The sequence below is a fragment of the Hippocampus guttulatus genome, chromosome 19 (genome assembly GCF_054856545.1).
Source record: "Hippocampus guttulatus isolate MCC_2025c chromosome 19, RoL_Hgut_1.0, whole genome shotgun sequence".
NCBI lineage: Eukaryota > Metazoa > Chordata > Actinopteri > Syngnathiformes > Syngnathidae > Hippocampus > Hippocampus guttulatus.
The window spans coordinates 8537483-8554016 of NC_141279.1; the positions used below are offsets into that span (position 1 = coordinate 8537483).

The following is a 16534-nucleotide window of genomic DNA, read 5'->3' on the forward strand; positions in this document are numbered from 1 at the left end:
AGGCTGTCATAATCCTAGCCGCCAGCGCAGGCGACAATTACACCCGACAGACACCCTAATTGTCGTGCGCTCGTTTGCTTTTATTGTGGCCGACAAAGCTCGCTGACAGCTCATCAGCAGGCGCTAATCCCGCAGGCTGTTGGGCGTTGCAATACGACATTCCCAACGTACTCGTCATATTGTGTCCACAACACTGGGAGATACGCACTCACATTGCATTCCAAACCCTAACCCTGCTACGGAACCCAAATTTGAAAGCCCTGAACCGAGATTGACACCCTAATGTGTAACCCTAACCTTGGCTGAACACCCGAATGTAAAAATCCCAAAGCGGTCTTTAAACTTTCAACCTTATTTGAAAGAAAAGTGTCACGATTTAAAGCAAACATCAGCTCTCGCGTCCAATATTGGCAAACGCGCAATTTGCTTGCTAATTTTGGGAGAGTCTGTTGGCTCCCAACAGGGAACGATTCTCGTAATTGGTGGAGCTTCGCTTTGATAGAGCAGCTCCCATGTTTCCGGTGGTTCTCACAGCTGGCTAATTACATCATGTGGCGAAGATACAGACATTTGGGAAACATCAAGACAACAAGACGCAGACATTGGAACTGCGTTTGCCAATCAACTTTTTGGAGTAAGTTCCTGAAAAAAAGGCGGCCTACCCAAGGACCATCAAGGTCCTTTTCGACCCCGGTAGTTCTACATGACAACTACGATCGCTCCCAGAAAAACAAATCTAACCCCGGAGTAGCCTTTTAGCCAGGCAGTATAAAGACATGATGCCTCCGATCAGTCCAGGGAAAGCAAACGCTGCTCGGGAAACACTTAAGTACTCTCAGGGGTGAAGACTAACCTGATCTCAGGTATTGCGTCGAGGCCACGTTGAAGAATCTTGCTCAGTTATCAACGTCCTAGCGTTTCGGAGCCAGGTTGTTTAACGTGACCGGTGCGTGCCCCGGTGACCTCGCCATTAATGCGAGGGTGGGGGCGGATGGTTTTAAAATGGACTCCGAGAGCCAGGGGTGAAAGTGCTGTAACTTAATAGGCTTTGCTCACCGATCAAGAGACTGCGCCGTTTCCTGCGGCGGTTACAGGCCAAAGCACAAAAATAAACGTCGCTTGACTGAACGCTCGTCGGCGTCAAACAGACCCGCCGCCGCCCCCCTCGCTGCTATCAATGCAGACTCCTCGGCTCGCCCTCCACTAAAAGGAAAAGGTGAGCACTTTTTGTGCAAAGGAGCCATTTGTTCAGGTGAAAAGGAAACTTGCATGGTAAGCAGAAGTCGAAAAGAGTCGCGGGTGGGGGTTACGAGGGATCGCACATTCATCATACCGACTGTACGGAGCGAGGACGTTCGTAATTGCCGAGGGGTTAGACGTACTGTTAGGTACTCTCCCCATGAGGTAGGAGCCGGCAGCGGAGAAAGGGGATAATAGAGTAAGAGGATCATATTAAAATGTTTGCTGCTTCAACCTTTAACTTGGAGCTTAACCCTGACCTCGGATAGTAATCACAAGTTAATTGCTTGCTGATTTGAGCAACGGGCGGGGGGTGGTGCGGTGGGGGTGGCAGGATCTATGCAGCTACGATGTGGTTGACAGCTGGGTGAAGCTTCCTTGTGAGGACCTGATACGCGGGTGCGGTGTGCAACACAGCCAAAGCATTGAAGCAAAGACGAGATCGGGTAGCATTTGGCGTGAATCGAAGGAAGGAATGGTTGAAGTTCAACTTTCGCCGTGCTCTTTTTTAAAAATTGGGAAACACCGAGTTAAGTCATGCGTCCGAGTTAAACGTATCGGCAACTCAAAAAAAAGTTGCCATCAACGCCAATTTCATCAGGGCACGTAATAAGACTCCTGTTGTCCTTTTTCTGAGTTTGTTTAAAAGCTTCAGTAAAAATAGAAGCACCACATGCCCCCCTGCCACCCCACCCCCCCGTCCTCCCTCTCGCGCGGTTCCGCTCAAGAAAGTCGCATGTCTTCCGAGTGTCAAGTTGCGAAGTTGAGCTGCCGCTGTTGCCGCCATAAACCCGGTGGGAGAGCTAGGAATAATCTCGCCGATGTTAATGACGCAATTTATATGTGAGGGCGAAGCGCTTTCGGCGGAGTCTTTCCGACTCAACGGGCCGCAGCAACCCCCCCCCCACCCCCTACCCCTTGCGAGATGGGAGTGCAGCAGCGGTGGCGTGGGCGGCAGGAGGATAAGTGCCATTACTACCGGTATTAGTGACTGTCTGTCACTCGACTGTGCCTTTTTCTGTGCGCGCCGCGTCCACTGTGCACTCACCTACACACTTTCCATCCTGGCCAGTCGGGTCTGAAATTACTCAAACCCAAGTGTCGCCGAAGTTTTTATTTGATAAACAAAACAGCTGTCGATAAACTGAACAGGCGCTGTGTTCTGTTCCAGACGCACCCCTTGTCAGTTTTTCCATCCCAACATAAGAAAAAGAAAAAAAAAACTCATTTGGGGTTTCATTTATTGCCTGGCAAGTCACGACAACTCGCTAAACTTTTGAACTCGCAAGGGAGAAACGGTGACAGTAATTGCAGGCTGGGCTTTGTTTCCTAAAGAGAGGGAACAAAATTATGGTTTCAAACCCAAATATTGAAATGTGTTTTTCCTCTCTTGTTGCTATGCGACACTTGAGCCACAGAAGGAGAGAAATGTGCCCAATAAATTCCACTGTCAGACACACTCGGTTCCAAAAAAAAAAAAGAAAAAAAAAAAGCCCAGCATTCTATAATCATTGCAGATTTATTGAGCAATCTCAATTGTGGTGAACTGATAATAGATAAATGCGTAAATTCTATTTTCCGGCGGTTCCCGCACGCGGACAATTTTCTGTCACACGAAAAAAATTTATTTTAGTAAATCGAGATGAAAACTGCAATCTTCTGTGCCTTGTCGGGTTGGATGATTACTCGTGAGTACCACCGATCACTTCCTATTCTTTGTGGCCATCAATTTATTCCTTGACAACCGCACCGCGTTTTTGTGGTTCCGTAAAAATAAATGATTAAAAATACAGTCCGGTGTATTTCATTTAGAGTCTCTAAACATGTTACACAGTCGCGTTTTTTCTCTGAACCGACGCCCGATACTTTATTGCTTCGTGCGTGGGCGGAGAGTCGCCGACCGTAACTTGTTGCGATGGTCAACTTCAGTCGCTTTCGGCTGCGTCGCTCGGCGCGCGGTGGGCCTAACGCGTCCTAAAGATAATAAACGGGAAGCTTTTTCTCACATTCGGGTCAACCGCACGCTTGAGAAGCCGCTGTAATCGAAAGACTCACGAGGGCTTTAATCGGCCCTTCGCAGAGCAGCTGCTAACATTTTTGCAGCTAGATGATTAAGGCGCGAGGTCGGGGCTCTTAGGAAGAACCGAGCCACTAATACCGAATGTCCAGTCACAGAGAATGTCTGTCCTAACGCGAGTCATTAGGTGTAAGTAATAGTAAAAAGGCCTAATGGCCTCTTTTTTTTTTTTCGGGGGGAAAGCTCATCCTACGCTGGTGGTTGGCAACACAAAAGCTCCACTCTTTCTCCTGTGGCGGTCCCCGTCTTCGCTAAGTGGTACCAGGCGCAGGAATTTCTTCATTTAGCCCGTCACTGCTCTTTATTTATTTAACGGAATGAGCTATAAAAGCCAAACATTAGGTCATGGCATATTTTCACCCGGAGAAATAAGTCAATGAGACATCAAACCTCGTATTTCCTAAAGCGTAGAGACTTTTTTTTTTTTTTGGTTAAAATGATGCAGTGTGAGATCTTTCTGGCTTTTAAATAAAACTTTCAACAGCGTGCCGCACATGCGTTTCCAATTAGGAGCTCCGAAGCCTGGGGCCCCCATTCAGCCCTTCTGCAATTGACCAGGTCTGAGGTAATGTTAAACAGACATCATAACCATAACAGAGACGGCAGCCCCCCTCCTCTTCTTCTTCTTCTTCTTCTCAATATATATCGATAATTAAGACGTCGCTGTAAATGGATGATACGGACTGCGAACGCTGCAGAAAATCGGAATAAATCATGAAAAGCCTCATTGGTTCGTGACACGTTAACAGCTCCGCCAAAGTAATTTGTCTCATTGTTGAAAGTCTGTTTTGGCAAATGAGGCAATGATGCTGATTTGTTCCGATTCTAATGCAAACACACAATTTGCGCTGGGGATCTCTGCAGTGGGACGCACTTCGCCGGCAGCAGGCAAGGAGACCAAAACCCGGGGGCTCCTGAGGAGCTGCTGCAGGACTTTGATGTCGTGACTAAATGGCATACGCCAGCAATCCCCCCCGGGGGACGACGACCTCCCTTTCCCAATCCAGTCACCTGCGAAAACGCCATTACACATTTCAGAAGGTCAGCGTTTTCACCGGGAACGTTAGGGAGAAGCTTCGGAGGCTCTTTGATGTGCCAGTCGAGGTTTTGTCACTGCTGCACATCCTGTAAGCGAGCCTTCATGTCGGCTTCGGGGCACGGATGTCTACACTGGTTCGTCTTCCCTATTGCAGCAGAGTCAGGATTGTATCCCAGAGAAACAAGGCTTTCGCTCAAATTGGTGACCGGCGACGTAATCAAACGGCCCTGGTTGGTGAGGCCGGCACCGGGTCCCACCGAACAACGGACGGCGCAACATGGTCGCTTTCAATCCAAGCTTTGTGACTCCGAGACGCACTGGAGCAAATTGCTAGTTATCCTTCTAAGCTTCTGTTTGGTCAATTCCCATTTAACTGAATCCAATTACCATCGATTGGGCCTCTTCTTCAAGCCCGGCTTCGGGTTTTCCTTGATCCTCGCCTTGGACGGAGCGGAACTATTTAACCCCATTACAACCGCCGATGAAGCGGTTGGTGCTTAAGTACGCGTGTTGAGCATTGATCCACACACGCACACTTGGGGCTCCCCACAGTACGCCTCCCTCGCTTTACACCAGCAGGGCATCTTGTTCAGGTGGCGGGGTGCCTCTGCGTCCGCCGAATTTTTTATTTTTTTATTTTTACCCAAGGTGCACGAAACGTGATCATCCGTGAGCAGAGTTATGAATTGCGCGTTTGTCATAAAAGGGCACCTTGAAGGTATAAAAGCCAACAGAGTCTGCAAGGAAAACACTCACAGAATCAACACGACATCTTTCCTCTGAAGAAAGCTCAATAAACAGATAAGAATAACATTCGAGCGGGCTCTGCCATGCCGTTAGAGGAGCAATTTAGTTGACTGAAGGCTCCTCTCACAAAAGGGAGCATGTCGACTTTCTCCACCGAGGACAATTTGCGCTTGATTTCACATGGGAGTTACAAACTTACCTTTGGGCGGTCTTCCCGAGTGTCATATCTTGGCCGAGGTCAACCTAGATTCCACTAACGTGGGCTATGTTATATTTCGGTCTAACACAGAAACAAGACTCAATCCCTTTCGTTGACTCCATGCACACCAGAGATTGATCATCGGCGCGTGCCGTCGGGAGATTCCGTGACGAATCTTCTAACTCAGACAGCCAGTCAAGATTTGGACAAGCACCAATTTCTTTTATGTAGCGACCCGCCTCAGAGCGCAACATTTGTCTGATGAAATTTATTGTGACGCGTCAATTGTGTTGCGGCTGGTAATTTCTCTCTCTAATTGACGCCTCTCCGGGGAATTGGGCCAGCGAGATAATAGCACAAATATTATAAAAGGCTTTTCTTTCTCCGTGTGACACCTCTGATAAATTGCACAGACAAATGACTAACCTGGGCAATCTTCACAGAGTTCTGCGTCGAGCCGCCGGCGTGATATTCAACTTCCCTCCTCTTGACAATTTCTTCAAACCTTGAAAGAAAGCACAAGTTGAAAGGAGTCTCTCTTAATGCTCATGGATGATCAGTCAATGACTTCGCAAAAGACAAAAAGAAACCGTGGGCAGAGACAAAAAAATAAACACTTCACACTCGAACAATAGATGGTTAACTACATTACACAGGATTTTTAAAAATATATATTTTTGAGAGAACACACAAAAAATTCATCAGAGACAAAATAAAAAACAAGCTAAAATCGCCCCCAACTGTTTCTTCAAATTCAAAACAACAATTTTACAATGTAATTTTCAGGGCAGTGTGCAAAAAACGTGCTCAGCAATTTCCCCGTGTAGCTTGCTGGGGAAATGCCAGCACATTTCACAGAATGACGTCTGCGAGACAAACACTGCGGGAGTAAACAAACGTTCAGTGTAACACTTCAATCGATCCTGCATCTTTCCAAAGGCCTTTTTATACAAATAGCGCCCATGCTTGGCGTATGTGATGTACGGCCGCGAGGTGCTCGTGTTATCCGGGGAACGGCAAACATGAATAATGTGCATTCTTCACACGCGCTGCCCTCCCGGGAAGGCCGCGTGTGTGAACGCGACCGCCCCGCGGAGAAAATTGACCCGGCGGCCGACGAGATGATACGCCGGCCGCCTTCCCAAACGGAATAGCGTCCATTCCTCGACAAATTTGCAATTCGCCAACAAACGCGCCGTGGTGCTGTGAAATTCCCCCTTAAATGAAGTGAGCGTGGAGGAGACGGTAAATCACAAGCATCGCCGCTTGTATCAACAAAGAGTTGCACGGTGTCAAGCAGCATTCCCTTTTTAGGATCTTTCTTTTTTTTTTTTTTTAACATGAAATGTATTCCAAGGGAGCAGGCTTGGAATTCCCTGGCCCGGACAAATAAACATGGGCTTGAACGAGCATACACGTGCTGCACAGGTGCACTTTCAGTCGCTTTATTGACCAAACGCTAACAAAATAAACATCGAACAAGCGCGTTCATCAGCGAGCCGCTATGAGCTCAAGTGACACCGAGGCACTCGACAATAGGCGGACTGCCAAAAGAGAACTGTACATCGCAAGACTTGGAGAGGAGTTGAAAAACAACCCTGGAAAAGTATCATCTCAATCCTGCTCTCATTGTTTCCCACACTGCAATTTTTTCCCCATTAAACTCGACACAATCCTGTCGTCGGTGACATAGCGGGCGAAGCAGCCGCCGTTTCAATTTTTCCGCAATTGCCGAGCAAATAATCAGCCGCGGTTTGCTTGTCAAAATGTCATCCGACGGCGCTCCAAACTCTGGCCATGTTTTAACGTAGCGTGGCCAGAGTTTTGAGCGAGTGTGAAAGTAACCTTTCCGGCTTCAAAGAAAGTCTTCATCGCAGGTCTCCAGGCGGTCGAAGGAGACGGGGGGGGGCGAACATGTTTCTGAAAACTTTCCATGCAAGTGGAAAATAAGCTAACCAGGTGGCGAGATGGGAAGGGGTTGTCCACCCCAAGACACCCGCTCTGACTCCTCGACAAAGGAGGAATTAAAAAGCACTGTGGGTGTTTATAACACGAAGGCAGGCAAAGGACTCCAGAAGTCATTTCAAATCAGCTTCTGAGGATAACCCCCCCCCAAAACTCCCCACCCCCTTCACGTCTTCCCTTTCCTTCCTGGAAGCATTTACTCCACCTTTCAGTGCAGACAGCACAGCGGGGGCTGGCAGGGCTCAAGGGGTGGGTGGGGGTTGGGCGGGGGTCTCGAAAATCCCATCCGAAAAGGGAGCAGCTGCCTGGAGACCTTTACACCCGCAAACAACATGTGATCCCACAGTAGTGGCAGCCTAAACGGCCTCCCTTTGGCCATTTAGGGAGAGAAAATCCCTTCTCGAGCTGCTGAGCCGGGGGACGAGAGGGAGGGAGGAAGCGGGGAGGGCGGGTTGAGGGGGGGGCGGGGGGGGGGGGTTGTTTTGGACAAAATGTCCTCGGCTACGAAAGTGTGCTTACACAAGCATGGTGGCGGTGGGGCTTACTTGACGAGACATTTCAGCTATGCGGTCATACATTCCGCTGAAGGAGAGTTTGTCCAAACCGTGTAGGGTTTTTGCCAACAATTTCTTGGCAAAATGACTTTCTGATTGAAAGACAGTCTTGCCGCTCTGGTCTGTGAAATGAAATACGAGTTTGCGAAGCACTCTAATGACTAACAGATCCCTGTAGATGGCAGCGTTGCATCGCTTTGCATGTGAGATCGGCACAGCTTTTGAGAAGAAGAAAAAGATTAGCATGTCACGTTGATTATGGAGGGTTGTCAAAAGACGACGGCATTCACAGAGTGGAGGAGGAAGGACATGTAAAAAAAAAAAAGCAAACTCGAGCCTTTGAATACATTATCTACCATGTCACGCTCTTTCTCAAGCTCGTTTTTATTTCATAGTTTGAAGTGACACAAAAGTAAAAATATTAGCAGGAAGTCACTGTTCTGCTTGTCAAGTTACTTTAAAGAAAAAAAAAGAAGCAATTTTTCCCATCTTTTTGCTCCGAAACTGGTGTTTTGGGTGAAGCTAACCCATTTTCTAGTGCTGATTACTAAAGAATGGAAAACACTTTTTTTTTCCTAGTGAACAAAACGCATCTTGTGTTTCCTTTGGGAGATTCATGGCTTGAAACTTATTGCCACTTGGTGGACTACTGTGATTTTTAATTTAGCCCTCGAGTGAACCCGTAATATCTGTGGCTTAACACTTTAAATCATGAGGTGGGGGTCCGAAATACTGGGTTGTTTACATTATTGTCATTGACGCCCTCCCCCACCCCCAACCTCAATCACCAGAGCTTCCCATCAAAGGGAAATCCAAAAGTACTTTCAGTGCCTTAAAATGACTCACGACTTCCTCGTTCACCCCCCCTACCGAAAATAAGCCAAGTAGATTATTTACACGAGGCAATAATTCAAGACTTGCTCCTCTTAAGATCTTCCACCAAGATGCAAGAGGAGCCCCATTTAGCCCATTTCTCTTCAGGGCCCTTTTGATGTTAGCCCATCTCGAAAAGGCCGGATGAGTGCCCGACAATCCCCGTCGAGTGCGAACGAGTCCCCGTTAATCAATGGCTAGACGGGATCGGGATACTCGGGACGGGTAAAGCGCCTAGAAGAGTCCCAGAGTGGCTGAGCGCGCCGCGGGTCGTTTATCTCTGATGATCACGGCGGCACTGCCCGGGCCTGATTTAATTGCCTCGTTCACGTTTAAGCAGCCAACAAATCTCCGCGACGCGGGACCATCAAAAACCTTCTCCTCCATCACTGCTCAAGAGAGGCCAACGAGGGAGGTAGGGAAGGGAGGACTCATTTGCTTGCTCACCACGGGGGAGTCAGGAGGAGGAGGGCGAATTATCTCTGATTTGACAAGAGCAAGCAGACACTCTTGGGCTGCGTTCTCTCACACACACACACAAACGCGATATGCCAAATTGGTTGCTATCCGATGAAGAGCAGTACCTTGACTGACAACTTTAATTCATTCTGTGAACAAGCTGATCTTAACAAGAGCTGTTGAAAATGACTACTAATCAATTATCAATTGAATTGACAATTTTTTAAAAATAATAATAGGGTCATCGTTAAGAGCCACTGTTTACCTCACTTGATTTTGCTTGGACCAAAGCAAAGCCACCCAATCTGTCTATCTGACAGGGAGTACGGGGGGGCTCACAGAAATCCCCGTTCCAGGAGTGGAGCCGAGTGGCATGGCTGATTAGAAGCCCCATCAGCATGTGCATCGCTAGCCTACATTCCGTGGCAGTCTGGAGGCCCGATGCGCAGTAATTGTTTCCATCGGTCAGGCTGACTTGGGAAGGAAAAAAAAAAACAGCTTGAAAGGTAGATGGAAGAGGGCAAGGGGTATTGTTTGTTTGTTTGTTTGTTTCCTCCCCCCCAATTAAATTGTTTATCAAAGCCTTTGTGAGGGGGGGTTAGGCAGTTGATCTGTTGAAAAATCGATCTGCGGCGTCTCTGCGCGAGTGCCGGTCCCGATGCCAGACAGCCCCATTAATTATTCGCCGGTGCCCCACGCCTCAAGGTTGAGCCTTATCTTTTCTTATTCGCAAATCAATAAGTATCTCCTCGGCCTTTAGAAAAAGATGTGATCCCCGCCGCCCCCACGCCTCCCAAAGAAGGGAAGCTACTTCTTTTGTTCGAACGCTTAAGTCGATTTTGCAGGTATCTGGATGAGAGCATTTCTATTTCTGGCAAATCCTGCCTTTTACTTCCTTCATTTGGAAACAGCCTTCATTTTAAGGCTTCAAACGCTTCTTAACCAGCGGTGCCAAAATTCACAGAGGGCCTTGTTTTTTTTTTAATTCCCAACCCGCCGAGGATGATGAACGCAGAATGAATTGGCCGTTTGTATGAACATGGGAGTGAAAAAGAAGTACTGAGTGCAAATGAGTCATGATTGGAGGACACGCTCTAATCGAGAGTGGGATGAGCGCCCGTTTGCCGAAAGCATCAAAACATTGTTCAGGTATCGCAGCCTGTTTTGGCGAAATCCCCATTGAGCGGGAGAAAACAAGACCCTATTACCTCCAGCTTTCGGGTGCACAATTAATGACTGCGCAATTACACGGCGGTAATGGGGGACTAATTGCATTAGAATGTTGGAAGAACAAACAGGCAGCGCTGCTTTTCGGTTTTGTGCTTTTTTTAATTTTATTTTTTTAACGCCCCCTTCAGTTAGCGTTAGCGTGGGGACTGAGTGTACTCAATGAGGCCACACTCACACGTATCACTTCCTTTCACAGTTTTTCTTTTGCTCCCCCCACCCCTTTCTTTGCACTGCAGAGGGCGGCGTTGTTTGTCACAGTGCGACAGTGGCGGAAAAGAGGAAGGGGTGGGTGAGCGGAAGGACGTGAGGAAGCTTCTGGCGGTTTTTTGTTTTCTAACCGAGGACTGAGACTCCAAGCCGGGGAGACGTTCTGCTTATCTCAGAGGTTGGCCGTCCGCAGCCCTCCCCTCCTGCGGGGGACCTTGTGGCCCCGTGTGAACCCCCTCCAATCACGTCTCAAACATCAGCCCACATAGCACACTTGAACTATATCAGTCTCCACGCTGAAAAAGAGAGAAGCTGCTGCCATCCGCGGCTTTTCCTCTGTGGCTGCTGGAGGAGGTGGGGGGGGGGGGGGGGGGGGGGGAATCAAAGATGGCTAAAAATAGCCCTGAGCACGCTTATTTTTTTCCTCCTAAAACACACTGTTATGCAGCAGTTGAGACACCCACGGATTAATTATAAAATGCTCTTTCAAAGGGAGCATCGGAAGCAAACGACTGGCAAGGAGGGATGGGGGCGGGGGTGGGGGGTGATCATGTTTGGTGCACCACCTGCTGGCCACCAACAGATGCCGAACAAGACAACAGCCCCCAGCCAACCATTGCATCAGCCGGAGCCCCTCTCATGCCACACTTGTGTCCTGACATTCATTCAAGTCAAGATCGAGCTGGATCAAGTTGGATATTTTCGGGAACTTGTGACAACGGAAATGCGTACTGTCCAGTAACAAACCAGTAAAGGAAAAAAAAACGTTTTGAACTTCAACTTTTTACAATGGAAATGCACTAAAATGTTGTCCTGAAGCTAACCTTCCTTCCTGCTTTGTTGGCGTCCAAATGAGCACCCCCAAAATTCTTTTTAGTCACAAAACTCTCTGGCAGTCATGTCAAGTCATGTCCTTCGGCTGCACATTTCTCACAGCTGAGCCGTTGCGCGAGGGGGGCCATGTCACATTTATGCAAGCGCCCCACTTGATCACGTTCATGCGGATCAATAAAACATGACGAGCGCCGCGTTCCTGATGTTTCAATTACGGCTCGAATGCCATTAATCTCGGCGCTGTCTCTTTGGCTCGGGGGGTCCGCCACTGATGGATGCCGGCCCGTGACCTTACGCTGGTCGTGGCCGGTGGGTTGCTGGATGATCTGACCGTGGCTGTGGGAGGGGGGGGGGGATTGAAACGGTGTACTCTGATAGCGCCACTTAGCAGCATACGAAGGAGGCAGGGTGGTTGTTTTGTATCCACACACTCAGCGAAGCATGAGAGCATCCTGTGAAGGTGGATCACGCACAAATGCCAGAATGGCCTCGCCTGAAATGCTGCTCAGCAAAACTGGCTTCAGGGACCAACTTTGGGTGTCACACGTGAATTTTCACCGCTATTTTGTTGCGTTTTGGAGTTCGGGAAAGCCCTCGAAACGCGGCAGTCGAGTATGTTGACGAAGCAAAGTACGTCACACACAGCCGCAATCCTTGTCGATTCCCCTCCTGGGAAGACAATTGAGTGGGAGGGGCGGGGAGGGGTGCGTGCGCCGTACCCACACGGCGGGGCGCACGCGAGACTTAGAGGAGCGCCGTCTCATCTTCCGTGTCGTGCGAAGACGATGCGTGAGTCTCAAATTGCCCAGCCCCTTCGCAGGAACACCTCCCCTTCTTCCCTAACGTGGCTTGAATTATTCATGCGGCAAAGGGGGTCACACGCACAATATAATGAGCAGTTTGCGATTGTGACGCGGCTAATCTGCATTTAGCGCAGAGGAAGAGGGAGATTGATGAATTTAATTGCTGTGAGCAAACAACCTCTGCAAAGACCATCAACAATTCATTATCATGGAATGGTAGGGATTAAAAAACAAACACACACACTGTTTCGAATCATTAGCAGTGATATGTTGTTGGTTTTTTTGCAGTGTTACGGAATGCTACGTGCCTCCCTGGAATCCAGTATTTGCCCACATTGTCATCTCCAGCAGAAAAGAGGCGGGCATTCACCATGATGACATGTTATTTCCTGCTGAGGCTCCTTGGAAAGCTGCAGGAGGCACAAGGAGGAGAAACAACAGGCGACTGTTGCCTCCTGGTGGACACCAAGTGGAGATCTAAAGGGGAAAATCACTCACTTCCAGCTCTTTTCAAAGCACAGTACAGTATTGAAAGCCGCTCTACGTTGTTTTTTTTTTTTTTTTTTTTTAAACTCACTGACACAATATACTCTCCAATGAAAAGAAAAAAATGAAGCTTTTCTTTCACCAGACAAACTAAAGTTTGTTTTTTGCATTTTTTTAATGGGGAAATGCAGACTATTACATATATCTGAACATAACTGGATCAAAGTTTCAACTGAACATCTTTTTATAAAGGGAGAGAAACTGTACACATGGAAAAATAATTAAATTACAACTAATTTCAGACTTGGGTGCTCAGTTTTTGGTGTCCGTGTCACAAACGCAACTCAAGAGTGGTGGACCACATTCGTGGACAGATATTTAAAAAATCTCCTGCGAAGAAAAGGTTCGCAAGTTCACTTGCGGGCTTACAAGTCACACTCGTGTTGCACGATTTCTGAGAACAACGCTTATCTGGTTTTAGAGCAGATAAGACCGCAGCAGCCGGAAGTACACGTGATGTCGCGATGAAAACGTCTTGACTGGATGACTCCTACTGACATATTGGATGGCATATTGGTGTGGGCTCCCGTCACGCGTGCTACAGATGGCGACGCTTTTCCATGTGGGCACCAAGTGAACCCAGACAGACTCCCTAAGGGGCGCCATCTGCACTCTCCCCTAAGCTGAGACGCCAGCCTGAGTCAGCGCGTGTGTGTTGACCTGGCACGGGCCACCTTGTCATGCATGTTTCACGAAAAACGCCGATGTTTTGTGGAAGGAGGGGGGCATGCACTTTTTACGATGTTAGATGTTACACATGTTGATACCATAAGAATAAATGTAATCAATGTAATTTACTTGATTGGCTATTTCATAGTACAGTAGTTGTACATACTTTAAAGGAAATATTTCTCCAGCTTTATTTCAATGTACTCCTCATGGTGTTTATAAAAAATGAAAACTGGAGGACTTACGGTAAGGTGCAGTAACTTGAAGAAAATAAAAGGTAAAGACAAATATTTTACTTTTTAACATGCAAATGCACTTCTATTGACTTTTAAAGCCACATGATATTAATGGCTGCACCTTCGTGTTGCCAAACGGTGGGCGTGTCACGTTCAGGGCGGATATATGACGTGGCTATTTTGGGCTTTGGGATGAATGACCAGCATGAGCCCTTATTTGGCTCCAACACACATCCTTTAACATTGAGCGTTTTTATTATTTTCTGAGTTTTTTTTTTTTTGATTACTCACAAGGCCTTGTGTTTGTCCTCAGCAAGGATCTGGTCATTGGGCTTCAGTCCGTACCTGTTTCAAGACAGATACGGGTGTCGTTAGTCACAGATAATTGCAGTTATGACAGGAATTCGACAATATACTGTACTCCCACTTACTTATCGAGGAAGTCTTTGTCAACCACTGCAGAAATGTCCAGCAGGGGATTGCCCATCCCGAAAAGGGTGTTTTCACTGAAAGAACATTGTTTTGGCGGAGAGAGGGGTATTTTTTACAACATGGCAGAGGCAATATTTGATTGTATTATGATTGTTGTTGATTATTGTGGGATGAGGACTATTGTGAGCATCTGTGTGTATATATATATAGATATATGAGTGGCTGCCTTTCCAGCAGCTCCTATATTTTGTTGTTCTACTTCTTCCTTTCATAACTTTGCTGCTGTGAATCGGGAATTTCTCCATTGCGAGACTAATAAAGGTTTTCTTATCTTATCTTATATATATAGATATATATATCTAATATATATATCTATATATATACACAAACACACACACACACACACACACACACACACACACACACGCACACACAGTAGATATTGTGAGCACCTTGATGGTTCAAATTTTCTCCCCTTACATAAAAATCCGCTGAGGTCAGAGTTGTTTTTTAAATAGTGATTTTCCTGAAAAAAATATGTAAAAATCTTTCCCAATATTCTTTCTTTTATTAATTAAAAAACGCAGGTTGCCGGCCACTGGACTCGCAATTGCCATTCACAGAACAGTAGAAGGTATCTGTGACATCTGTGGTCAAAGTCTATTTTTTTATTACGTTAGCCAACTTTCGGCACAAACTAACTGTCTCGTGTAAAAAGTTACATAGCGCACTATAAATTCAGACATGAAAAGAACTAGCAAAAAATAGATAGTATGTCGGTGTCACGTTCTTCAGTTGGATTCACGGCCAAAAGTGATTCAAGTTAATGATGTTAAACTGTCCGGTAACCGCCAAAGTTTACTTTTACATTATAGAAAGCGTGTCACAAGTGCTGTCTTACCTTGGAGCTGTCATAATTGTCCGAAATGTGAATTTTAAACTATTTAACGGGTTTGTTAAAAGACTAGCAACGTGGTTTTTGGGAATACCGGAAGTTCAGCAGTTTGGCGAGGAGCATTTGATTGGCTCGCTGAGAAAGAAGGCGGGTTGTGTTTCCGGCAAATGGGACAGATCAGCATCCGTGTACACTCAGTTATTCCCAGTTCCAACGAAGCGGGATTCCGTTTTCAATATAACACCATACATTTAAAACCCGAATAAAGGTCATTATTTAACATTCGTTGAAAAATACACACACCTTCTTTTTTGGTTTGTTTTAATTCAACGGGTGTAAAAATGGCGACGCCTTATTTTCGCCCACGTTAACCCTCCAGTTATTTCTGGGCTCTGGTTTACTGTAAAGCAGGATTTGTGTTCATCAATTTTTAAAACAAGTGGAAAGTCATTTCAGATTACATAAAAAATATAATGAAACAGAATTTTTAGTATGCAATTTTAATTTGTATTTCAAGAGTGACGAAAGTGTGATTTGGAAACATTTACAGAGAGGTACAGAATAACCGATGACGAAAGTGCTGACTGGGAGTAAATGCTAAAATATTCATTTATGGTTACTTAAAAGACATTCAAAATTCATAGATAAGGTCGATTGCAAGGCAAATTGGTATTAATCTATCTTTTTTTAATGAAAAATCGTATTTTGATAATAAAAAAGAAATACTTAATAGGCGGTTGTGGTCAATCACGTGACGAGCACCCTCCACCCTCCGGGGCGACTAGCGGCGATTAACAACTATCCTGCCCGGGAAGACGATGTCAACAGCGGCGTGAAAAGTGCCCGGTGGCCGGTTCGCATCCGGTTCTTCAACATTAATCGCGGCGACACCGTGTATTAGTGGCTAGCTAGCTATGTGGCTAACAGCACAAGAGCTCCCATCAAAAAACACTTACCTCAAGGCAATTTTCCTCCATTTGGAAGCATGTGTGTCTTCATGGGACATGGTTGGTTCAATGATCTTGTTGGATGTTGCTGTGGAGGATGAAGATGCTGAAAGAACTCGTGATGACACACAGACACCGCAGCTTCCTCTTGAAATAAATACAGATGGTGCCAAGTTCACTGCAGGGGGGAGATTTCTATCGGGCTGTGTCTTTCTCTAACTTAAACAGTCGTCAATGAATAAAATATGTATATGGCCAAAATAATGTAAATTATAATTTAAAAACAACTGGGGGAATAAAGCTCTGAAAACATTTTTTTTCACAAATGTTACTCTCATGAACAAATAAACTTTTTTTTTAATGTTCTTTGCTAATTGTCTTTTGGAGTAAAAATGTTTTTTTTTCCTTTAAAAAATGCTTTATTTATGCAATGGTATCTTTCAGGAACATAACTCACTCAAAAAAAAGCCATGTCACACAAAAAAAATTGAAATTTTTGATTATTGCTCATATTGTACAGTATTTTTTGATCAAACAAATCTTTATATTACTATATTCAGCACTTAAGTGGTTTACTTACAGA

At 46.2% G+C, this 16534-nt stretch overlaps 1 protein-coding gene across 2 annotated transcripts in view; it reads right to left on the reverse strand.

Annotated features, from left to right (window-relative positions):
• LOC147190102 (adenosine kinase-like) overlaps positions 1-16122 on the reverse strand; it is a 58888-nt gene extending 42766 nt beyond the window's left edge. The window contains exons 1-4 of one of the 2 annotated variants that reach the window (XM_086139036.1): positions 15961-16122; positions 14109-14183; positions 13969-14022; positions 5728-5806 (exon numbers count right to left, since the gene is read on the reverse strand). In XM_086139036.1, the coding sequence (XP_085995162.1) occupies positions 5728-5806; positions 13969-14022; positions 14109-14183; positions 15961-16010 (258 nt within the window). In that variant the 5' untranslated portion in view covers positions 16011-16122. Of the gene's footprint in view, positions 1-5727; positions 5807-13968; positions 14023-14108; positions 14184-15010; positions 15154-15960 lie in introns of those variants that run through there. The other variant, XM_086139037.1, reaches the window with a different exon arrangement.
• Between the last annotated feature and the right edge of the window lie 412 nt (positions 16123-16534).